General features: G+C 55.4%; 1 protein-coding gene across 17 annotated transcripts in view; it reads right to left on the bottom strand.

The window, feature by feature from the left end:
- CACNA1G (calcium voltage-gated channel subunit alpha1 G) overlaps window positions 1–24,206 on the bottom strand; it is a 150,107-nt gene that overhangs the window by 98,923 nt on the left and 26,978 nt on the right. For all 17 annotated transcript variants that reach the window (XM_069799168.1, XM_069799152.1, XM_069799164.1 and 14 more), the window contains exons 2-3: window positions 3,058–3,169; window positions 2,394–2,527 (exon numbers count right to left, since the gene is read on the bottom strand). In XM_069799168.1, coding sequence (XP_069655269.1) covers window positions 2,394–2,527; window positions 3,058–3,169 — 246 coding nt within the window. The remainder of the gene's footprint in view (window positions 1–2,393; window positions 2,528–3,057; window positions 3,170–24,206) is intronic.

Raw genomic sequence — 24,206 nt, 5'->3', positions numbered from 1 at the left:
GCTCCCGTGCTTTGCTGTTAGCACCATGGTCTGGATGCTCATCAGTGTAATTTGGCCCACGTTGGAACCGCAGAGCTGTGCTCAGCAGCTACCAGAGGAATCTGCTACCAGAGGTCTGGTTGGGATTTGACCCTGGAGTGCTTTTTTCTCTTATCCTTACAGTGTTTTTTCCTATATCTTGAGTCTAGTAATGGGCTTGGGTTCCTGATTTTTTCCTCTGCTACAACAGTGGCCCATTCCTGCAGCCCCTTCGGCTTTCCCCAGCACTCGGTGCTGCCAGGGAGAGCCGAGGGATGCTCCGGGATGGCAGCGACGCTCCGAGCAGGATGCGGCGCTCTGGGATGGATGGGCAATGGCTGGAGGAGAGCGCGAGGGCACAAAAGAGAGCAGAGAAAGCGGACACTGGGGTAGGAGAGGCTCCGCTTTGCATTTAAACCCAGTTCGATCCTTTGTCAGCCGAATTGGTTTTGACGGGGCCCAGATGGGAACAGTTCATGCACACGAAGGGAAGACCCATCATTTAGCGAGAGGCAAAGCCGACCTGGCAGGAGTCACAGGAACGCTCAAGCTGCAAGGCTGCAAAACCTCTGCAACAAATAAATGCCTCCGCACATCGGGAAGGCGGCTGTGTCAGAGGGGAGGTCGGTGCCGCTCTCCGTGCTCTGCCCGCGAAGTAGGCGGCTCTCACACATCCAAACGCCTGTCTAGGTGCAGTAGGTGGGCAGGAGATTTGATGCTTGCTTAAGCAAAGTGCAGCTATATTTCGTCATAGGAACTGGGACGGTCTCTGCCGATGTCCCTCTAGACCGAGGTCCCATCACGGTGGGCTCTCCGTAGAAGCACATCAGGGATAACTCTAGCTCCAAAGACTTTGCAAGCTCAACAGGTAAGGCCAGGACTGGGCTGGGAGGGGAACGCAGCAGCACCCCGGGGCAGCAGAGCTGGAAGCAGCCCAGCACCCAGCACCGTGCCTCCCCTGGTGGGATGTCTGGCCTTGCTTGGGTCTGGTTCTTCATCACACTTAATTCTAGTATAAGAAATTATAAGAAAGAAGAAATGAAGAATACACAGGGTGGCTTTAGCAGGCTCCAGCCCTTGGCCATGCTGCTGATGTTTACAAGCCTACCAGAGCTGATCAGACCTGGGGTCCCACTTTGTCCAACATCCCACTGCTGCAGCCCCTAACATTGCTCAGATACTTCAGGAGGAAACTTTGAGCCCTCTCCTAACCCCAGGAGCCAGAGGCTGGTGCAGCTGGAAAGGACAAGCTTGTAGCCTCCTGCAGAAATGGGGTTACAGGGACAGTTACAGCTCTTGGCCTTTCTGCCCTCCATCTCTGCCTCCAGTCTGGGTCTTGAGCCTCTCTCCATCTTTTGGGCTCTGCAGCACCCCATGACAATGAGTTTCCCAGGCCAAGGATGCACTGGGATACCTGGCACCTCCCTACTGGTTTTACTAGGCCACAGTTTTGGTTCTTCCAGCTGCCTGGCAGAGGTGTGTGCCGTGACCCTATGGGGCCAGTGATGGACCACAAGCAAAGCCCACCAAGGTGTTGCCCCTTCTTGGGGCACACCAAACCCATGCCAGGTAAACAGCCCAGCTGGGAGGGCCCCCTGCTCCTTTCCAGGAAAATCCAGTAAATTTGATCTCTAGCTCTATCAAAAGAGGAAAAAACCCAGTGTTTTCCCAAAGGTCTTTGGGCTCTTGGAGCGGGGAGGGGAGGCAAGGGCCGGTGAGCGACTCGTGTGTCAAAGAAATTCAGCTCGCTGGCTGGGGGCCAGGGACTTTTCATGTGGATTTCCAGCCTCCGCCAGGAGACTCTCGGGTGCTGGAAGAGCCTTTAATTCAAACCAGGTGCCTCTGAAAGGAAAATGCTCAAAAAGGCGAACTTGGTCGTTTTCCCTCAAAAAAAAAAACCAAAAAAAACCAAAGTATAATCATGAGGGCAATCATGCACATTTCAGTGAATTATCCTCCCTGGCATGCCGCTGCGTGCTCCCAACCGCCTACTCCACCACCACCTCACCCAATGGAAACCAAAATCACCAGCAGGGCTGGAGGAAGAAGAGCTGAGCCCAGCACCCAGCGAGGAGCCCCAGGACCCGGGCTGGCCAAAATGCACTGCAAGCAGCTTTTGTCACCCTGCCTTGCTCTCTCCATGAGCTGAACAGCGATCCCGCGAGCTATGGAGAAGACCAGAGGGATCACCGCGGTCCGGGTGGTGATCCCCACTGAGGAGCCAGGATGGGCAATGCCGACAGTACCAATGCCCAGCAAGCCCCCAGCCTTCACTGCTGCAAACCAGCCGCTCCCCCAAATCCAGTGCTTGCCAAGCGGTGCCATAAATAACAACAGAATTGTGGGGAGAGGGGGACCAGCCACGCTGCGCTTACCCCGCAATGACGATGAAGAAGTCCAGGCGGTTCCATGTGTCTCCCAGGTAGCATTTCTTCCCAAAAATCCCCAGCGCAACCATCTTGACGATCATTTCCACGGCGAAGAAGGCAAAGATGAAATCATCAAAGCTCTGCAAAAGAAAGGAAGGGAGGAGGGATGCTCCTGCATTGCTGCACACTCACACCGGGGGAGGGAATTAGAGACCTGAGTCCAACAAGGTCTCCTCTTGCACCACCATGAGCTAAAATCCCTGGGCAGAGGCAGTGATGAGAGCCGCTCCGTGTCTTCCCCCAACCCAGGCTGGCCAACAGCACCCACGGTGCTAGGGTAAAGGGACAAGTATTTTTTAGGCTCTGCTTTCACTCTAAACTCAATGGTTAACCTTCCCAAGCACTCCAAGCAAGGCTTGGCTACGTTAGGTCTGGCAGAGCCTGGCAAGGGCTTTGCCCGATGACACCGTGCCTTTGCATCCGAGCACCAAAATCAGCATTTTTTAAGTGCTGGCGGGACAGCCAGCGGAGGCAGGACCCAGCCATCCCAGGGCACGAGGCCACCTCCGCCGTGGCGAGAGCCAGCTCTGCCGCAGCTCGGTCCTTCCTTCTCCCCACCAAGCCGGAGCCGCGGTTAAGCTCCAAGCAGCGGCCGAGCCGCAGGCCGTACCTGGAGGATCCTGCAGCGCGGCGAGTCGCAGGCGATGTCCTCGCAGGGGTGGAACATGCCCAGCGTCACGCAGTTGAGCAGGATCACCAGCATGCTCACCCTCTCGAACCACCTGCGCGACACCCCGTCAAGGAAGCAACGGGCCCAGACGAGCATCCGCGAGCAGCCACCGCTAAATCAGAAAGGTTATTCTCGTCTTTACAGCAAGGTGCACGCCAGCTTCTCTAGGTTAGACCTTGTCTGGTTTGCAGGGAAAGCCTGCCTGCTCTTTAGATACCTGCTCGGCAAACCGACGGCGTGTTCTCCCCACGCCGACATCTACAGCTACAACTAATGTGAAAACCGCTATAAAATGAAAGTCTCATAGCAAGAGCGCTGAGTGCTGATGTGATGGATTAAAAAATTAAATTAAAAGAACGATATCAACTTTTAGAAAAAAATAAACCCCACACCGTTAATTTCCTCTCCTGGCATTTCATGGAAAAGCACTTTAACAACATTACATTTTTCTATTAACCATGTCACGGCTTATCCCAGGGGCGTTTCCCTGAAGTCTCTACTTGAACTTTTCATTCCCAGTCCAAATTAAGACTGTCAAAACCATTAACCAACTGCCTAAAAGCCTTTAAGACGGTGAGAACCCGCAGAGCCCATTCCCTACCCTGACTGCTGCCTCTTGGAGCAATTTTAAAGAGCTGAGCTGCTGGGACAGACTTTGGATGCTTTCACTTTTGGGGCAGAATAAAGCGTGCTGCTGCAGCAAATCCTCATAGGGATGGTTCAAACCTGGTACCAAATTTTTTGCATCCTTCTAGGGGCCATTTCCAGCCAGCTCTTGACTGCTAGGGGCACAGGGATGCAAAATCCAGGAGCTGGTCCAACACGGCACCGGGGTTATCTTCCAGCCTAGCATGGAAAACAGCCCATCGGCTGCCACAACCCGCAGGCAGTCGGGGCCACGCTCCTGCCTGGGTGCAGGCAGCAGCTTCCAGGCTCTAGGAAAATAAGCACAACCCTTGTCAGACAAGAGCTTTCGCTGCAACGCGGTAGCGGGTGGTGTTTGGGAGCCCGTGCTGTAGCGTTATCTGGCTGGGGAAGAAGAAGGTGAGGATGAATCAGCAGGTGCCTCCCCGCCGGGCACGCGGGGCTGGATTTGGCAGCTCCTGCCACCCAGCCTGGGCGAATTCCTGGGAAATCACATGGGGCTGAGTCACAGCTTGGTCGTCAGCAATCTGGATCTTTTAATCAGAAGAAATGTTTACAAGATATCGGGATAGACATTCCAACTGTCAGGTTGGGGTTATGGGCTGGAATATTTAGCCCAAATATAGCCCTGCGGGGGCAGGCGCGGAGGGCAGCCAGAGGAGGGGGCAGCAGCTTAGGGGGGCTGGAAAGCATCCCTCTGCAGAGCCAGCCGCATCCACGGCTCTGTCAGCGAGGAATTGCAAAGCCCTTGAGAACAGAAAGAATTTTAAAAACCCCTGTAAGGTCCCAAATGAGTGACAGGACGAGCATGTGTCTGTAAGGGCTCTGCAAGATATTCAGCAGGGAAGCGAGGAGGCTCGGGAGTAGCCTGCTCGGTTGGGTCAAAACCTGAGGAGGCAGACGGATGCTTCCCCGGACAGGCAAAGCTTCATGCAAATTCTTTCATGGTGGTGGAGAAGACCTTGCACTGGGCCTGGCTCTCCTCCACGGGCTCCATCTCAGCCGGGCACGGGACCCGGGTGATGCTTTTGCCACGGTGGGGAGTTGCTTGGTGCTGACCGGGGACCGCAAGCTCCCAAGCGAGTGGAGATGGGCACGGAACCATGATGTGCACCTGCTTGGAGCCACTCTGATCTCACCTCCTCCCTCTCCAAGACCTAGCGCAGCCGAGCAGATCCAACCTCACCGCAGCCCCATGTCCAGCGCGAAGGGCTGAGCGGTGCCTGAAACGGGAGGAACAGCAGAGGATGGCACCGAGGGCACCCTCCCGGTCCTCCTCCGGCACACCACAGACAGCAAAGCCGCGGGTGCCCCTCGATGCTCGTTAGCGTGCCGGCACCAGCACCGCCGACTAATTGCGAGCGGAGGGTAGCCAGGAGAGCGCAGAGACACCACAACCTGCTGGGCACGGGGTGTGAGGTGCGGCCGGGAAGAAGATGCGGGGACCAGCGTCAGAGCTGCACCCACCAAAGGGTCCCCCGTGGGCAGCCCCCACCTGCCCAAACACCCCGCTGCCCAGAGCCCCAGCTCTCCCCATTTCGGCACGGGTGCTGGCACAGGCACGGCCCCCCCATGCCGCCCTCCCCAGCGAGACGATGAACACCCCCCCCCATCGCATCCCCCCCAGGTCTGTCCGTGCCCCCAGCCCAGGGCTGGTCCATGCCCTCCCACCCCGACTCCCCTTGCAGGAACAAACATCCCACAGGCAGGAAAACAGCCTGGGGAAGGGGGGGAACCGTGGAGCGGGAGGGGATTTTATTTGCTGATGACAGGTTTTTTTCTCCCAGCTTTAACCACAGACCCACTTATCAGCATATCGCTCCCTCAAGCAAATACATTTCAGTCCAATATAACACTTCACCCTGATTAAATATTCCCGGGACAGGGACCCCGGCGGTGCCGAGGGCGGTATGTTAATGTGCAGCTGATAGATCAGAAGGTTGGGGGGGTGGGGGGTGTATTTTATTTTTTTGCCTTTTTTTTTTTTTTCCAGCTGAATGAAACTTCAAGCTCTTTCTTCTGCTAATGGGATTTTCAGAGGCACACAAAGTGCTGATGGCTATGGCTTTGTACCGACCCTCCTTTGAGCCGAGAGGCTGACAAAGGGAAACTCTTCAATTAGCAAAAGCAGAAGGTGCTTTATTGAATGCCGCTCGCCGCTGCTGCGTGGGCAGTGAAGGGGCAAAGGGGCTTTGGGAAGCACCAGAGACGGTGCTGGTCCTCGGCCAGCGGCTGAGGCGAGGAGGAGGAGGCAAACGCTCAGCGCGAGGGGCAGCCGCGGCACCGCCACTGCCTCTCATCCCAGTGCTGAGCTGAGCCCACGGTCCACGTTGCACGAGATAAATATTCACCGGGAGTGGAGCTGGCCCTGGGGAGTCCTGCACCCGCCTCACACCGGGCAGGCGGGATGCGTAGGGCTGATGTTTAAAAGAAATTAATGATGGGGTTCATGCCCACACAGCAGGTAATCACCCCACCTGCTCCATCCCATGGGTGTCAGAGAAAGAGACCCTGCTTTTCAGGGTCACCTGCTCACCCCAGCTTATTCTTAAAAATCCACATTTTTACCATCAACTTGGTCAAGACAGACAGCCAAAATGCTCACAGATTCTTTTCAATTAAAAAAATCTGTTTCTGCCACACAGAAATATCCAGTAACGCTTCTGTTGTAACCAGACTCTTAAAATTCATAAGATAAAGAGCACCAAAAAAAAGGAAAATAACCACAAGTCAGTCACTTGTTATGAACAGGAGCCTTTGCACAGAGCAAGAGCCCTCAGCCCCTTTCCCACCACGAGCGATCCCTGTGCTACCTGCCCGCGCTCGGCAGAGCCTGACCTTTCATAATTAAGAGGCAAGACCCCCAGATTCAATTAGCCAGCACTACCCAGCTTAATATAATCAAAAGAGAAAGATAATGTGTTATGCTTGCTATGATTTGGTTGCAGAAGTTTGGATCAAATTCACCGGCAAGTGAATTAAATGGGAAGCTGTTCCTCGAGGGCAGCAGCAACCAAGAGGACGGCGGGCACGATGCTCGGTCCAGCAGCAGCGCGGGCTCTCTCTGCCGAGCTGGAGCACACGCCCTGCTCCCGGTGGGCTCTTTGGTTTGGAGATGGGAAGACCGGGCACCACCATGCCGCAGCGTTGCCCATCCCCAGAGATGGTGGTCCCTTCCCCGAGGCGGCCGGGCACCCGCGCCGACAGCTGAGCCAGGTATGGAGGGCAGCATTTGGCGATGCTTTACAGGGATACACGCTCTTCCATGGGATTAATATTTATTTCTTCCCTTAGTGCTCTGCTATTCCCAGGTGGCTTCTGCCATTCCCCCTCTCCTTCTTCCCTGCATCCCTCTCTCTCCTCTCTGGCTCCCTCCCTGACCCCCTCCTCCAGCTCGCCCTAAGCAGCACCAGTGCTCCAGCAAAGCACCGGCTCCACGGCAAGGTGCTGCCACCCTACCGTCACCGGGAGATGGGGTGGGAGCCCCCGAAAGCACAGTCAGCACAACGGGGAGCCTACGGGCAGCCCCACAGCACCAGGGGCTGCAAGCTTGTATCCTGCAATAAAACCCAAGCGCAGAAATGCATTGAACCGCCTGGATCTGGCCAGGTGACACCTCGGCTCCGCTCTGCTGCCTGTTTTCTGGGGCAAGGAGAGGTCGTTCAGACCCACGGGCCATGGCCATGGCCACAGTCGGGTCCCCCATCACCACCCGCAGTCAATTCTCTTGTGCCAGGCAAAGCCTGCGCTCGCCGGGACAGCGGCTGGTGTTTGACAAATGTGCAGCAAGCAGTGGCGAGGCCTGGAAATTTTAGCGCAAATGTGATGTGAAAATTGGGTTGAAACGACAGCCTTCCCCTGCAGTGTCACCGAGTCCCACCAGCTTAGGAGTGACACTGGGATAAGCTGCAGACGTTAATGAGAGCGGAGTTTTAGGCTTCATTCATATCATCAATTCCAGAAATAGCCCCTTTGACAGAAGCATAATGGGACTTCCAGGGTCTGGCCTTTGGGAGGGTGGGAGGAGGCAGGGACTAAAATCCTAAAACATTAATTCAGGCCGTTTGCAAGGAAAGTTAAAAGTCCTCAGAATTAATCTGCTTCATGGGTGGAAATAATAAACCCTTCCCAGCTTCGCCTCCGACTGCACCAGGCCAACAGGAAAAGTGTCTTCATATCATGCCCAGTTGAAAGGTTATAGAATTCCCATCCCAACCCTGGACATTTAATAGCATTATTTTTTTCCTACCATACTTCTTCAAAAGCGAAACCAGCACCCATCTTTTGCTTTTAGCATTTGCAGGAAGCATCTGCATCCCCTTGGACGCTGCATGCCAGAGGTGCTCTCGGAGCATCTTTACACGGTGAATCTGCTTGCCTGGCTTACAGCTGAGCGCCGGCAGAGATCTGCCCCCGGTGTGATCCTGACACGGTCTCTACCCCGCGGGTTTGCCCTCCCAGGTGCTTTTCCAGGCATGGTACCTCCCCTCCCTCCGTAGAATGCAAGAGCAGGATGAAGCAGGGAAGATGCGGCAGGTTTACAGCCCTTCCCGCAGCATCGTGGCACCGCACCGGCAGCAAAACTGCTTTTTTTCCTGGCGGGGTGGATAACCCGCTGCGGGCACAGCGGCCCCGGGCACACTCATTGCACGCGTGTGACGGAGAGCGTGCCTCCTGCCCTGCGGTCCGCAGGGATTCATGCCAGGCAAGTCCGATCGCCAGGGCATTCCTGGAAAGCAAAGCCCAGAGGCGCTCCTCCAGTGGGGCTGCAGCAAAGGGATTTAAAAATTCAAACTCTGCTCAGAAAGCATTTCCACGACGTGCCTGGCGCCTGCCCCATCCCCGGTCATCGCATCTGGCAGCCCAAGGACACGCTGCCGGGAGCCGGCACGACCCCACTGAGCCCGGCACATCCCCGGTTGCAGGCTCTGAGCTGGGAAAAAGCCAGGCAGGGAGCATCCCTGCCTCGTCACTGCTCTGCAGCACTTCGAAACCGCTTGCCTCACAGCGCAGTCAGACCCAGGAGGTTATTTTAATGCATGCAGCTTCACAATTAAACCTGGGAAACCAAAACAGGGCGATTATTCATGCCCGTGCTTTTGGAAATTTCGTCTCCAATTTAATTTCTTTTGCAGATGTTCAAGGGGATGCACGGGCAGCTGCTTCCCTCTGCCATGAAACGGCCGCACTCTGCTCCCATCCCGGCGGGACCACGGGGCCACGGCCGCGTGACGGTCCCCAAGGGCCCCGTAACGCACAACGGTGACTGTAAAGCCCAAAAGTAGAGGAAAAAGGGGATTTCGGGGAGTAATCATCCTAATCATCTTATTTTTCTCCCGAAGATTTAAAAACCGCACAGTTGGCTGCAGGCAGGAGATGCTCTCCTCTGCCTCGGAAACGCAGCCGCCTCTCAAGGGGGATGTAGGATTTGCTCAGCAGCGCGGAGGAACCCTGCTCAGCCGCCCAGGTGATGAAGCGAAGAATGATGCTGTATTTAGAGGGGATGAAGCCTGATAAAAAAAGATGTTTTGTCAAAAAAAAATCCTGACGAGGTTCTTATTTGCCTTACTGTTTTGGAATTGTTTCCCCATAACCTTTTAGCTTTGTACTTTAAGATTTTTTTCCAGCAACCAAAAGGGTTTAAAATCTTATTGCTTAAAAAGGGAAAAAAAAAATGAAGATAAAAAAAAATCCTGCAAGCTGAGTGTCTTGCATAATCTCCAAACTTCAGGAGCTGGAGCTTTTAAGAAAAGCCCTACATATCGCTTGCAATTAACTCCTGAGCTGGGAGGGCTCGGCTGCTGGCAGCCTGGCCTTGGGACCAGCAGCTGCAAGGATGGGTGCTTTAATAAAATAAAATAAAATAAAATAAGATAAGATAAAATAAAATAAAATAAGATAAAATAAAATAAAATACTATAAAATAAAATAAAATGTCAAACAAGAGCACTTTAGGCTGAACTTATTCCAGCTCCTCATTCCAGTCCTTCCTTCCTCCTCATGCCTGTCTTGGCATCACAGAGCAGAGACCAAAAACCAGCCCAAAAACGGACTCATGCAAAGGGCAGGGTCAGCGCATGGCCCCCAGCCCCTGGGCAAGCAGGATGGGTCGGGGTGGAAGCCCCGCGGGGCCAGAGCTCACCAGCTATTTCACCAACCGATGCCAAACGCTGGGACCCCGACCCTCGCTGCCCTCCATCACCCAAAGGGAAGAGGAGAAGCGGGTGAAGCCTCGCTACCCAGACCGAGCCCAGCAGAAGCTCCAGCTCCCCCCAACCTCCCTCCCCTACTGGTTTAGCACCTTCTGCTGACATTTGGGTGGCTCAGGGACGGGCTCTCCTCCCACTCGCCCCACCAAAGCGGGGCTGCGGAGGTGGGAGCGTGCCCCAGCACAAACGTGTCCGTCCCCATCCTCCTCCCGGACCCGTCCCTCCCAGCTCCCAGCTCAGCCTCCGCACCAGCCATCGCCTTCCACGACGGAGCCCCGGGGATGGGCTCCCTCCCAGCAGCTCACTCGTGGCATTAACGAAGATGTTGTCGTGAGCAGTAAAATCCTTCCTAATGGACTCCTCCTCTGCAGGAGGGACCCGGGGTTACCACTTAAAATACACTAAATATGCCAAAGCTGTTGCTGGTGCTCGATAATGTATTTAAGACATTTTTTCCCACCACGCCTTATGAAGTGCATAGCAGATAGACACTTAATCCCCAAATATATATATATTTTCAAACTCACTCCCTGTAAACTGTCCCTTAATAGTGCCTGCCCTTAAAGCTCAGCGGAGCAGAAGAGCGGCAGTGCTGGCCGCTCACCGGGACGTGCCCATAACACCCAGCGGTGCCATCCCCACAGCCCCTGCTGTGGTCCGGGACGGTGGAAAACCCACAGAAACCCAGGTAAACGCTGCAACACAGGCAGATGCATCTTCCCCTCATGCTCACGCAGAAAGGCACCTCGTGCAGAGTTGCCAGAGATTCGTCTCTCTCACTAAGAGACTCGGGATATTTGGGATACTATTAAGTTTCTACCATCCCTGATTCGGCTTGCTGCATTACTCAAGACAAAAACTGTTATGCAAGGCTTCCTAAACAAGTTGCAGTGAAATCTTTGTAACATCCTACACCGACACATAGTTGGGATATGTCACATATTTGTCTTATTTTGTTCCTTCTTTGTCCTTTTTTTAGTCTCCTTCTACTTTTTCCCCCTTGGAAGTACGCTGGTTCCCATGGAAACAGTGATGTTATGGGTATGGACAGAGCTTCAGTGACGTCCACAAGTTCAGTATAAAAGCGGATTTATGTAACAGTTGGTGAAATGAAGGAATTGAAGAGATGGCTCTGCATGGCCACACATGTGGCATCGGTGCTGCCGTGCCAGGGATGCTGCACTGGTCAGGCAGGTTCACACCGAAGCATGAAAGAACAAGAGGGCAGGGCACAAAGGAGGAGATCCCAGATGCATGGGAAGGTGGATCAGGATAAAACTTGCCCTAAACATATACATATATATATATACATTTTTAATTTCTATTTATTTATATTTTTATATTTATATATTAATATATTTCATTGGAAAGCATCTCTTGCCTTTCGCTGCTGGAGCAGAGGACGGATGGGAGACCAGGGTACAGACCCTGGGCACAGCAAACCTCCTCTCTGTGCTCACCTGGGAGCTGCAGGAGGGCAGCTGGGTCCTCGCTGCTGCCCCAGCCCCAGAAACCAGCCAGGACGGAGGCCACGGAGCAGCGAACCCACCCCGGCGCCGGCAGGCAGTGTTTGCCTCCACGGCCAGGGAAGGAGATCCCGTCCGAGCCAGACCTCCCTGAACAGTGAAGGGGAGCATCCCCAGGAGGCTTCTGCAGGCTTCAAAGCCTGCAAAACGGGCGCATTTCCTCTTTTTCGCGAGCCTGTGATTTAAGTCCCTTCCTAGGGCAGTGCACAGATGGAGGGGATGTCTCTCCTCCTCCTCCTCCTCCATCGTTCCCGAGGAAGAAGCCCGAACAGCTTCCAAAATGAAACACTGCCATGCCCAGAGTCATGCCACCTCAACCCCCCCCCCCTCCCCGCAGAGGCTTCGCTGGCAGACACCGCGCCACGCAGAGCCAAACCCCCCCCAAAAATCAATGTATTAATAAAGCCAGGGAACGACAGGCTGATTATAGCCCTGCTCCATCCCAAGGACGTGCTGGCGAGAACAAGCCTGTGCTAATTGTCCTGGCAGCTCCTCCGCTTCCCTTACAATCCCCGACACACTCCGAGAAGCCTCCACGGGCTCTCTGCTCCTGCTACCGCTGGGTTACCCCCACCTTGGCCAGCAAAACCCTGCACCCTTCCCGGCAGAGCCAAAATATTCCCTGCGAGCATCGGCATCCCGCCTGACACAGGTGATACGGGCTCTCTGCCTCTCTCTGCACCGCTCTCCCTTGAAGACCACTCTCTCCCCTCCCAACCTCATCCCGCTGGGGGATGCAGCCCCTTTCGGCCCCCCAAGCCCTGCCAGCACGAGCTTGAACCCAATCCCAGCCTATTAAATATACACGAGGCGAGTGCATGAAAGATTCATCCAGGGCAGGGGATGTCAGCAGCTGCGGTGGGGAACGCAGGAGATGGGACAGCTCTGCAGGGTCGACAGCAGCCGCTGATTAATTCAGCGCTTCCCTAATCGCCTCGACAAGCTGGCGGCAGGGTGGCACCGAGACATGGTGACCAAGCGAGGACCACAAAACCCAGCGAACCCGGGGAGAGGCGGCAATTACAGCCCGTCCTCACGTTCGCCGCAGCGATGCCGGCTGCAGCTGGAGCTCGGGCAGAGGAGAGGGAATCCCCTCTGCTGACTGAGGTCCAGGGGAAACCTCAGAGGGAAGAGCTGTTAGAGAGGAGCTGGGATGCGAGAAAGCTAAACAAATCGGCTCCATCTCCATCTGAGATGCAGGGCTGGCTTCTACCCCCACAGCCCTCCCACAGCCCATTCCGGTCCATCTGCAGACACCCGGGAGAGGGATGCTTTGCAGGCGGGATTTGAGAGCCGGGGAAATCAGGGCACGGGGCAGGAGGGAATGCGCCGGAGCGAACCCTCCCACGGCGGCAGAGCATCCCACCCTGCGGCACGGCACAGCCTTCACCCAGCAGACTCCGCGGCTGCCAGAACCACAAAGTCATTACCAAGATCTCCAGAAAGGTGAGCAGGTGTGGGGGCATTTTCAAACGCTCTTCCATCCCCCTTCTTCCACCAAGCAAGGAAATGTGTCCACCACACCGAGACAAACACCTTCCAAGACCTTTAGAGAAGCTCAGACTCTGGGTTTTGCCTATTTGCACTCTACAAATGAGCAGCTTGGGGCTCAGCAGAGGAAAAGGGGAGAGATGGGGCAGGAGCAGGGTGATTCCTGGCTGCACCGGCTCCAGGATGAGCCAACAGCACCCAGCTCCCAGCCACATCTGCCGCAGCTGGGTCCTTCTCATTCCCACCCCAGTATTTTAATTGCAGAAGGGTACGAGCTCAAAGCCCCTGGGAAAACCTGGCTAAGCCTCGCAAAAACCTCAGAGGACAAATCCAAGGACAAACCCAGCATAATTTTAACTCTATGGACCGAGACAGGGCAGAAGGGTTGGAGGGACCAGTATTGCTGCTTCTGAAGGGTGCAGACGGCTTAACCCCCTGTCCCCACACCTTCTCCCTTCTCCTCCACTGGCACCAGTGTCCTGCCCTGACCTGGGGACACCGGCCAGGGGGGTCCCAGGAGCTTTTTAGGGCAACGCCTGAGTTGCTGTGACAGAAAGGATAACCAAGGCGATAGCTTCCTTTGGGGCAAACCCTCCTCTGGGTGCCAGCAGGAGCTGTGCCCCATCACCAGAGAACTGAGCCCTTTCCACTTAACGGTTTGCATTAGCCAATGCTGGGTATAACTTTCCGTGCACAGCTTTGCTGAAGAAATACAGCTTTGGGGCGACTCAAACTAACCGCAAATTTTTGTTTGTTTTCTAACCTGGCTTCACACTGAGGGAAAAAAAAATATTAAAAAAATTATGTTTATAAAGTCTGAATATGATGATGATTTTTCAACTGGCCTGCTTCAGTGTGTCACTTCGAAACGGAGCCAACATTTCCTTTCTAAAGAAACACCAACGTAAAATACAATATTTTGTTGCAGGTTAAGTTCTTAATTAGACAGGAACCATCTTACACGCTTCAGATTTTAAAGTCTACAATAAAAAAAAAAGAAAAACAGTGTTTTTCAGTGTAAGCAACGCAGAGCTTTCACGATGGGGATGAGTGTTAAGAAGGTCATTTTGCAGGTGGGGAAATGAAGGTCAAGGCCACCCCAGCCCAAACCCACTGCTTTTTCCCCGGTACGAAAAAGGCTGTTCCTGCCTGTGGCACACAGGGATGGAGCAGCTGGTTCATGACTGCAGCGGGTGATGCTCAAGGTGAGCATCTCCGGGAGATGCTCGAGCCACGAGCCGTACCCGTGCTGGTGCGCCTGACTCGGTTCTTGAGGTGTCTACAAGTAACGGTCGTCCGCGTGAACTGAAACAACTTGACGCCACATCAAAATACCGCAGTGACTAAATGTGACTAAAAGCCATCACGAGCGCAGGGTTTATGCGGAATGACTGGGTGCAGCAAGCTGCTCTCCCCAGGGCTGAGCCATTGCGGGCAGAGGGAGCTGGAGCAGGCTGGGGGGCTCGGGCAAGGCTTGCTGCCCAGTGCCTGCCCATGTGCTTGGTCTAATTGCTCCCTGCATGCAAATCCATGGCCAGGAACTCATGAATTAGCTTTTCGCTGGCAGAGGAGGAGGAGGGAGGAAGAGGCAGGAAGATAGGGTCGGGATGATGCTCAGCACGCCCTGCTGCGGAGCTGAGCTCTGCCATGGCACTTGCACGGACACAGTAGGAGATGCCACCCCAAAACACCTCCCGGCCTCGTGCATCTGCACAGCTGCAGCCCAGCCCAAAACGGGGCAAGACCAGCTTAAAAGCAGGACTCATCCCACGCACTCCAGCCCAAACCCTGGACTGAGCTCAGACGCGATGTCTTATGCATGCTACATCCCACTGCCTGCTGCTACTGCCCGAAAAACCAAAGGTGGATATGGAGGGAAGATGTACAACCCCAAGAAGCAGGCAGGGGCTCCACAGCAGGGTTTGTGTGATGGAAGTTAGATGAAATATTTCAAGTCCTAGGTAAGACCACAAAAAAAAAAGAAAAAGGCTTCTTTGTAAAGGTGAAGGTGCGTTCTATGGAATCTGCTTGCAGGGATGGCACAGCCCCCCTGGTTTTCCCTCCCCAGGCAAGTACAAGAGGTGATGGCAAGGATGGCAGTGCCACTGCAGGAGATGCCAGGGGACCTGTACCCCCACTGCCAGCCGCTCGGCCGGAGAAGCTTCCCGGGGGTTTGGTGCATCGCACCGTTTTGGTGCTTTCGGCTTCAGTGACAGCGTGATGATGTCTAAGGAGACAGACACGAGAAGGGAGAGCAGACCGGGGGGTAGTGCACGGGGCTGGCTGCCTGGCGGTGGCAGGGAAGGGGACGGGACGGGACACGGCATCACTGCACGGGGTGGCCATTGGCCGGGGATGCTCACCCAGCTCCAGCATTTGCAGATCCTTCGGGGGTTCCCAAAGCACAGCTAACCCAGCGCAGGGGCTTTTCTTCCCAAGGATCAGCAGACAAGCTCACAGGGGTGCAGAGTGCAGAAGTATGCAGCAATATGCAAGTGTGCAGGAGAGCACCCACGGAGCTGAGGGGTGCAGAACACCCACAGGGGGAACCAACCCAGCGCTGACACCCCACGGTGCTGCCGGCGGGGATCCAGCCAGTGCCCTCTACCCGGCATGATTCAAGTGGGAGACTATTAAACACAAAACACCCCATTTAATTAGCGTCAGGCTTCAACAGCAGCTGACAAAAGCCAGGAAGCTCCGAGAGCGGATGGCACATCATCCGTGATGCCTCGGAGAGACTCCGGCGCAGCAGCAAGGGCCTGACTCTGAGCCACACAGCTCCTCCCGTGCCAGCAGCACTGACGGCGTGATGCCACCGGAGCCAAACCGCAACGAAGGGAGAGCGGGGACCGAGCTGTCACAGCCTTCTAGTGCCTGTCACCGGTGTCACAACCTGCCATTTAAAATGGATTTATTCCATTCATTCATTCTGGCAGAATAGGCCCCGGAGGGCGCTGGGTCCCTGCTGCCCCGAGAGCTGCTCGGTGTCGGAGAGAAACCAGGTAGAGAGATCCCGGCAGGCGCAGAGGCTCCATATTGCCCGTCCCTTCCAAATCTCATCTTTGGTGACATGGTTGGGAACGAGGTCGGTTTGAGCCCATTTGGGTGGAAATTGTCACTCTGGGGGTCTGTGTCCCGCAGCGAGCCCTGCCGAGGGACCAGGCACTTTTGGTGCAGACGACCTGACCCTCGCCATCAGCAACCGCTGCGCTGGGATGGAGGTGAGAAACACTCTGGCACTGAGCCCCTGGTAAGCAGCGACCCGTCCTTTCCTCTCCAAAACCTTTATTAAACTAAATCTGGACCCGACAGCAAGGTGAGCCCTGCTCCCGCAGCTGGATCCGGCCCCGTGCACTGGTGTGTCCTGACACAGCTCCAGGCTGCTCTGGAAAAGCCCCAGCCGGGGCATTTGGCCCCTTCAGGAGCCTTAAACCAAATGATTTCTAACTCTTCTGATCTCCCCAAAAGCTTCATGAAAAATGCACCAAAACCCCCAGGTTCCCAATCTCCTGCACATCACCTGAGCCTCGCTTGCTTTGGCTTAGGAAAAGCAACAAGGACAACTTTTAGCAGCCCAAAATACCCTGGGAGTTGTTCAGTCCCAGTCCATTCAATTGCCTCCTCGCTGGGAACCCGTGACCAGCACCGCTTGCTGCAGAGCTCTCAGTGGGGACACACCAACCCACGACCAGTTTAAAAGTCACAGAAAGTCCTGATATTCAGCCACGTCCCCCATCCCGACATATAATTACGAATTCAAGGTGCAAAATTTAGCTCCAACCACCCGCAAGGCTTACCGAGCAGGAGAGAAGACATGGTACAAAGCCAGCCCTTTGGTCTGGCACACCAGAAACACCATGGTCATTCCTAAGATCTGGGTCTGGACTCAAATCTCAGATTTTTTTTTAAATTATTTTCTTTTTGCCCCCCTCTCTGGATGTGACTCATCCTTAGGCGGCATCTCCAGCCAGCGCGCTGCTCCTGATGAGCTGCTATTGATTTACTCCATGTGCGGACAAGCTTATGGGGGAATAAGGGCGCCTTGTTCCTGTTCCAGGCCCCGCGTGTCTCCACACATGGAGTTAATTAAAGAAAGAGCTCCATGTGGAGACAAGCCCTCATCAAGCCTTAGCACCTAACGAAGGCACGCAGCCCACCAGAGCCCAGCCCTGGCACCTTCCACGTCCCCCACCCCAGGGCCTGGGTGATGCTCGGCGGCTGCGACCGGAGCAGTGGGGTTGGGGTGCTGGCCCCAGGGCAGCACCCTGCACCCTTGTACTGCTCCCCCAGCCCAGACACAAACATGGGCCCCCCCCCCACCCCAAGCCTTTCAAAGGGCAGCTCCTCCCAGCCAGCACCGCACTCCGGCAGGAGGCTGTAATGGGAGCAAAGCGTGCTTTAAAAATTAATGTGGAACAAAAGAATTTCCACAAAATAAAAATTGCAGTTTCTTTTCCATTAATAACATATTACAAGCCTTGCTAAAGAGGCTGCAGGCTCCAGCTCTTGCCCTTCGCTGTCCTGTCTCCCTCTCCATCACAGCCTCACCATCCCCTCCTGCTCCCCCTGCACTTTTCACTTCTGTTATCTGCGGCGAAAGCTCTCCGAAATGGCCGAGAAAGCTCAAACTTCCCCATCTCAGCCCATTGCTGGTAACTCTCCGATCCTGTGTGATTTCATCATCTGCCCTCTAATGCAAAATGGATGTTCTAATTCTAACTAATAAAGTGAAAAGCAAGAAAGAAGCTGAAAATAAAGCCATCAGGCACGGGACTGATCTGTGTTTGTCTTCTTCCTAATTCCATTATTGCTTTGAAACGAGCTCTAGATATTACTGCTCCCTCATTAACAGCTACTCCGGTTTCCCTCCAAACCCCAGAGACTGGACCCTAATGAATCTTGCAGCTAAAAGAAGGGGGTTTTAACCACAGCAGCAGCAACATGGACAGAAACTCGGATTAGAGCATCTCACGGTGCTAATATTTATCTTTTCTCAGAGCCTGTAAGGAGACAAGGTATTTCGGCCGAGGAGAGGAGGTGCTGAAGCGCGTGCATGCACGGAGCGGAGCGGGACGTGGATGCTTTCAGGCACTCAAAATCCATTTACACCTCATAAAATTCTCATTGCTTTTGCCTGGAACAAGTGCAGTGACCGCACCAACCCTTGTTAAAAATGCCAGAATATTCTGCAGCAGCCGGCTGGAGTGCCGCTGCCCCAGCCCAGCACGGGCAGCACGGGTCCAGAACACTACGGGAGCGCTTGATGCTCAAGAGGGACACGCTTGCTTGCAAGCGGGAATGTCAAATGCCTTGTTTTACGGTGTAGGAGATTTTGGGGTGATTTTGCTCTCCTTTGCAACACTGCAAGGTGAAACCAAATTGAGTGCCTCAGGGCTCTGTCCTTCCTCGTGTCCCCGTACAGGGCAGCGCTCTCAGATGTCCCCACTTTTCTTACGGAGTGCTGAGCTGAAGCAAAACAGCCCTGGGACCTCTCAGTGAATATTTTCAAGCAGGATGGCCCAGGGAAACCTCACCAGCACTGAGCCCCTTCCCACAGCCCACCGCTACAGGCAGAAACCCCCTGTGGGTGCTGCCCACCACACGGAGCCTGGGGCATCGCTGCAGGCAGGGGTTGCAGGGTTCCTGCCAGCCGAGGAGGGGACAGGGAAGGGCTCAGCGCTTCATTTCCCCGCATACACCCCGTGCTGAGGGGCTGGGGGCTCCCACCACCTCCCCCAGGCGTTCCCAGCCCAGTGCCTGCTCCGACACTCCTGCCTTTGGCTGCGAACACTTGCTCCGACCGTGCTCAAATGCTCCGGGGACGGCGAGCGCTGCCAGCAAATACATTAGCGAGAGCAAAGCAGCTGGGGGGAAGGAGATCGGCTTTGTGCATCTTGCCAGGCTGCTTTTCTCCTGCCTTCCCTCTCGGCAACTGTAAATAAGGAGGACTGAGCCGGATTAGAGGTTACTGTCCCGATCAAGGGGACTTCTGCGCGTCCTAATTCATTTTCCCCTGATCTGGCCTTTCCCATCCCATCTGTGCTTGCAGCCATGATTCCTGCTACCCCTGAGTGCCAAGGGGCCACGAGGTGCATTTTGGACACCCCAGGGAGGTGACATCTCTAAATGACAAGAGAGAAAAAGCAGGTGGGTTTCCCACAAAAGCGAGGGGAACCTCTCTCCGCCAAGCACCAAGAGGGCCAGGCAGCCCGGTTGCTCACCTCCGCCGGGACGGCTCCTGCTTCCCAGCAATGCCCACGGTCCTGTGGCACAAAGGATCGTGCCGCAGACTGACCAAAGCGGGGAGGGAGCAAAAAAACCAAGCATGGGGCCACCTGGCAGCAAGCCAAAAGCAAAATACAAAAGCCTGGGGTGCCTTTACCCACCAGCGCTGCCGGGTGCCCAACACCCGGCTCCCAACGCGGGCAAATATGGACCCAGCGCGCTGCCTGCGCCGCGGCTCCCCGGGACTCTGCCAACGCCGGGTACGATCAGGCAGGGCACGGCGTGCTGCCGGCACCGGCGGTGACCAGAGGAGCCTGCCCCGTCATCCCGTGAGTTCCATCCCAAAGCGATGCAGATTTGGGATGGAGGAGTCTTGGGGACATCTTCCAGCCCTGGACACGCTCAGCTCGACTATTCCTCTTCAGAGGGAGGTGATTTTGTAGGAGGACAAGCCAGGCACAAAACCAAAATAATGCAAGCTCTGGCACGCAAAGAAGATGCAGGTACCGGGGCTGGGACCAGGCCTCGGTCCCAGGAAACATTTATTGCAATTCTCGCTCATCTCATTTTGCAGACAGACCCCGATCGCAAAGGAGGGGTTGGTGTCATATCCACATAATTAAAATTATAATTTGTTCTTGCCCAGAGAGAGGAGCACAAGCGAGCTCCAGTCTGTTCAAGGAGGCAAAACCAAGACAGGTATTTTGCCCCCTCCTCGCATTGCCACCCTGCCGCGGTGCTGCCGGCAACTCCCCGGGGCCGGGCTGTCACGGCATCTCCCCATGGGTCCCCACTGCCCCTGTGCTGCAAGCTGCGGGGCTCGGGGAAGCAGCTTCCCAGCCTGGGCAGGCATTTTGGAAATGGCTCCCACCTCCCGGCATGACATACTGGCCCCTGTCTGCCCCCAGGTCCAACTCGTTCAGCTTTAGGATCCCAGCTAAACCCACCTAATTCAAAGCTCGACTTCTGCAAGCATTTCACCACTTATTCCTGGTGAGATTGACCTCGGAGACCTGGCAGACTGCTCAGCTGAGCAAGCGAGATAGCGGTTTCCTTTCAAGGGATTTTGCTTTATATTTGGGCAGCAGGAGCAGAGTGGGACAGCAGCAGGATGGGGAGCGGAGAGCAGCAGCTTCAGCCTCGCCACCCGCTGCAGAGGAAGATGGTCCGTGCGCTGCCGAAAGCATCCCAGCACCGATTCCCCATCCCCACCAGTTAACGCCGGTGCTTCGCTTACCTCCGTTTCCTCTTTCCCTTCGCCACCCGCGCTGTTTATTGCTAAATAAATTTCAGAGGTTGGGGTGTGATAATGGGGCTGAAAAGCCTGGATCTGCTTTTGCTTTCACGCCCAGAGGGATCCGGGCCCTGTGCCCCGGCACTACCGAGGGCACTGAACTCACCTGGCTAAAACACACCTGCCCCAAACAGAAACTCTTTATTTTTCTCTTAAGTTCAAAGAAATTCAGATAAACTCCCTCTCGTTAGCTTCATCATCTGCTCCTAGGTCTCAGCAAGGCTCGCGGTGGCAGTGCCAAATTAAGGGAAGGAGGCTCCCTCTCCAGACCCAGGCCACCTTTGCAGACCTACAGAGCCAGGCTTGTTCCAGGTTTTACCCTGGAGACTTGACCAGCAGTCTATTAAAATCAGGTCATTTATTTAGGTGCTTAGATCTGGACTTCAAATGGCTAAAATTAGCCGGGAAAGTTGCACTTTTCTGGCTTTCTCATCCCATGCCTCAGTTTCTAAAACCAGGGAAGGGAAGAACAATTATTTCTCTCCAACCCTTTTGAAAGCACTTGGAGATCTTCGGATGACAGCGCGATTTGGTACAGACGTATTCATTATTCTTCCCCTCCATGGAGCAGTGTTAAATCTTTCTCCATATAAAGTCATTTTCTAAATTAGGTAAAGACGGTGAGTTTTGCACTGAGCACATGTGGATATTTTTATAAAATGTTTAAAACTTCTTGTCTGACTTTTCCTTCTCTTGAAGGACAACGTACCGAATTAAACCCTTCTGTGACCCCGTTTCATTCCACCCTCGAGGACTTCTCAGTAAGACTTTGCCAAAAAGTAACATTAGCGAGTTCACTTCATCGCAGATAATAAATGGCAAAGTTTGGGTTCACGTGCTGCTCAGGCTTAGTGGGAAGAGAGGGGCCGGGGATGCTCTGGGACAGCCCCCAAAGGGTTTAACACATCGCTTTTGCTACCCAGAACCAGACAGGCGAGTCCACATGAGTCCCGCAGGAACCGCTGTCACAGATGGAGCCTCCAGCTCGTCTCCAATTTCCATCCCTCCCTTGTTTCGCTCAGCTAGAAACGCTGCCAAAGCGTCCGGGCAGCCACCGGCTCCGCTCCCCAAAACGTAGCAGCACAGCGGAGGAACCGGCGGTTCCAGGAGGATGGACCTGAGAAGGGGGAGGTGGCACTGGACCCACCGGGTGCCAGCTCTGAGCAGGGAAATAATTCTGCCGGGTGCTCGCCCTCACCCACCGGCTTCGTTGGAGGCTGCAGAGCTGCAGCCCGAAGCACGGATGGATCCTGAGCCCAGACAGCAAACACAGGAAAGGTCACCCCTGCTCAGGCCCAGCTAGCTCAAGCAAAGCCGCCACTGTGTCAACAGGGAAAAGGTTTGAGCCAAACCAAAATAAGACATCGACACCGAGAAACGTGCCTGCGGGGGGGTTTGTGAAGGTTTGGTGTCTCAGCCGTGGCGGGCTGGAAGAGGAGGTCACAGGGGATGCTGTATCACCAAACAGCTTTGGACTTCTGCACGGCAGACCAGCCCCTTTGGCTTTCCCTGCACAAAGCTGCTGTGCCAGGAACACGCTGGGCAGAGCCCAGTCCAGGTCCCGAGAGCTGGGCACTGGGAGCACCCCCCTCCCACCCTACAACCCGCCTGGCCCAGGGAGCGCGGGGAGCCGGGCACGCCACAGAAGCCCCCCCCAGGAAGCTCTGAAGGGGCTCCGTGTGCCAGGAGCGGCAGGGCCATCGGCTCCAGATGTGCCCGCTGGCAGCGGAGGCACTGGGAGCGGGGGGTGGGAACCCCTCCGACCCTTGACAAACGGCTACAGCGACATTAAAAGCAATCGGGTGGGATGCACGGGAGCCGTGACCGCACGCTCCTCCCTTCCCGCAGCCGCCGGGACCCCAGAGCAGAGCCCCCTGCTCTGACTCCCTCCGCTCACCCCTGCAGCACCCGCTTGGCACCGCACAGTTTTCGGGGCTTCCCACGGTGCCCCCGCTCCCTCCGGGAAAAGGGTTGATCCCTGCGGCCACGAAACAGGACCCAATGCATCGGGATGAAGGGACCCACGGAGCCCCAAGGGACACGGCCCAAGGACATGAGGGACAGATGGCCAGCACTAGCCCTGGCATCCAAACACCAAAGTAAAAGTTTCTTATTCTCCAAAACAACTTCCTGAGCTTAAATTTCTGTTATTTTTAACCTCGCTGTTGCATTATAAATATCCATCAGGTCTGGCACTCGCCTCCCAAGCCAGCCACTGTGGGTTTGTGCTCCAGCTAGGGCAAACTTTATGTCTTTACTTTTCCGAGAGCTGATCCGAAACCTTGGAGGGGAGCCAGAGAAGGGCCTGACCTGCGGAGAGAGGCCGAGGGAACCGGAGCTGCCTCGTGGGGCTGCGGGGTCGGGAGGCGCTGGGACCGTCCCTAGCTGGAGGGGAAAGGGTCACTGGGAATCAGCCACGTGTGGGTGGAAGAGTGGGTCCAGTGGGGGGGATGTTTCCCGGGAAAGCCGAGCTTCTCCCGTGGAGAGCATCCCAAAACACCCCGGTGCGCTCATGTGCACATCTTGGTCTTCCTCATCCAAATTTACCCCCGTTTTGGGTCCTGAGCTGCCGGCACCCAGCCAGCCCCCCAGCTCGCCGGGGACAGAGCTGACATGCAGCAGGGCTCCAGACATTTGTGGGGCTCCCTGTCACCGTCACCACCCCGAGCAGAGCTCCTTGGGGTCAGCACGGCATGAGGGGAAACCATCCCAATGAGAAGGGGCGACGGCAAAAGCACGAGAGATGCTCACGCCTGGGGACGGTCACACCTGCACCAGGGGACACGCCAAGGGGACAGCACCTTCTCCAGCGCCTACAGCACACGCGTGGCAGCCCCTGCCAGCACGCAGGGAGGGATGGACAAGGACTGCTCAGCCCTTTGCCACGGCCTCTGCCCCCCTCCAGCACCCGCAGCTGGAGGCGAGCGGAGCCCCCCGGGGCAGGGGCAGACCGGGCAGGCTGCAGCGGGGTGCTGGCTCCCGCTGCCATTTTCCTATCCCCTATCTCTGCAGCAAAGGTCGTTCCAGCGTCCTGAGCAATTGTTCTGACAATCTGCAAGAAAGAGATTAAAACCTCCTCGCTCAGCGGATGTGAGTGGCAGAGGAATAAAAAAAAAAAAAAAAAACCAAACCAAGAAGAGCTTTTTTTCCAGTTGCTTCAAGGCGTGAAGCCAGCCCTAGCTCTGTGGGGCTCCCGGCACGGTCCCCACAGTGCTGTGGCCGCATCCCTTCCAGTCCAGGGGGTCCCCGCACGGGAGAAGCGGACTTTTCGTTAACAGCTCGGAAACTTTTCCTAGTGGAAGGTTCCCCAAAGAGCCAGGAATTTCAGCCCTGAGCTGTTTACTTTCTGTATTTCTGCAGATTTCACTTGTGGTTCAGAGGAATTCAGGCACAATTAGAGCCGCTGCCACTCACCCGCCAGAACCCAGCGCGGCAGCACCAGGACCCGCTGCCCGGCCAGCTGGGGAAACCACCTGCCCTAGAACCTGGGCAGAGACAAAGGGCTCTGCCCCGCACCCCTTCCTCACACAGGGGTGATGGCCAAGGCCAAGAGCTGCCTGGGAAAGGCTTGAGGGAGACAGGCTCCCACCACCAAGCCAGGAGAGAGGCATCTCCCAAAGCCATCCTGGCAGAGGGAACAAACTCCACTCCCTCCGGACCCTTTCTTGCAGTGGGAAGATTTGGCTGAGCAAAGGT

Source organism: Haliaeetus albicilla, chromosome 12 (assembly GCF_947461875.1).
Source record: "Haliaeetus albicilla chromosome 12, bHalAlb1.1, whole genome shotgun sequence".
In the NCBI taxonomy this organism is placed as follows: Eukaryota; Metazoa; Chordata; class Aves; order Accipitriformes; family Accipitridae; genus Haliaeetus; species Haliaeetus albicilla.
This window is presented reverse-complemented; position numbering and strand designations above follow the sequence as displayed.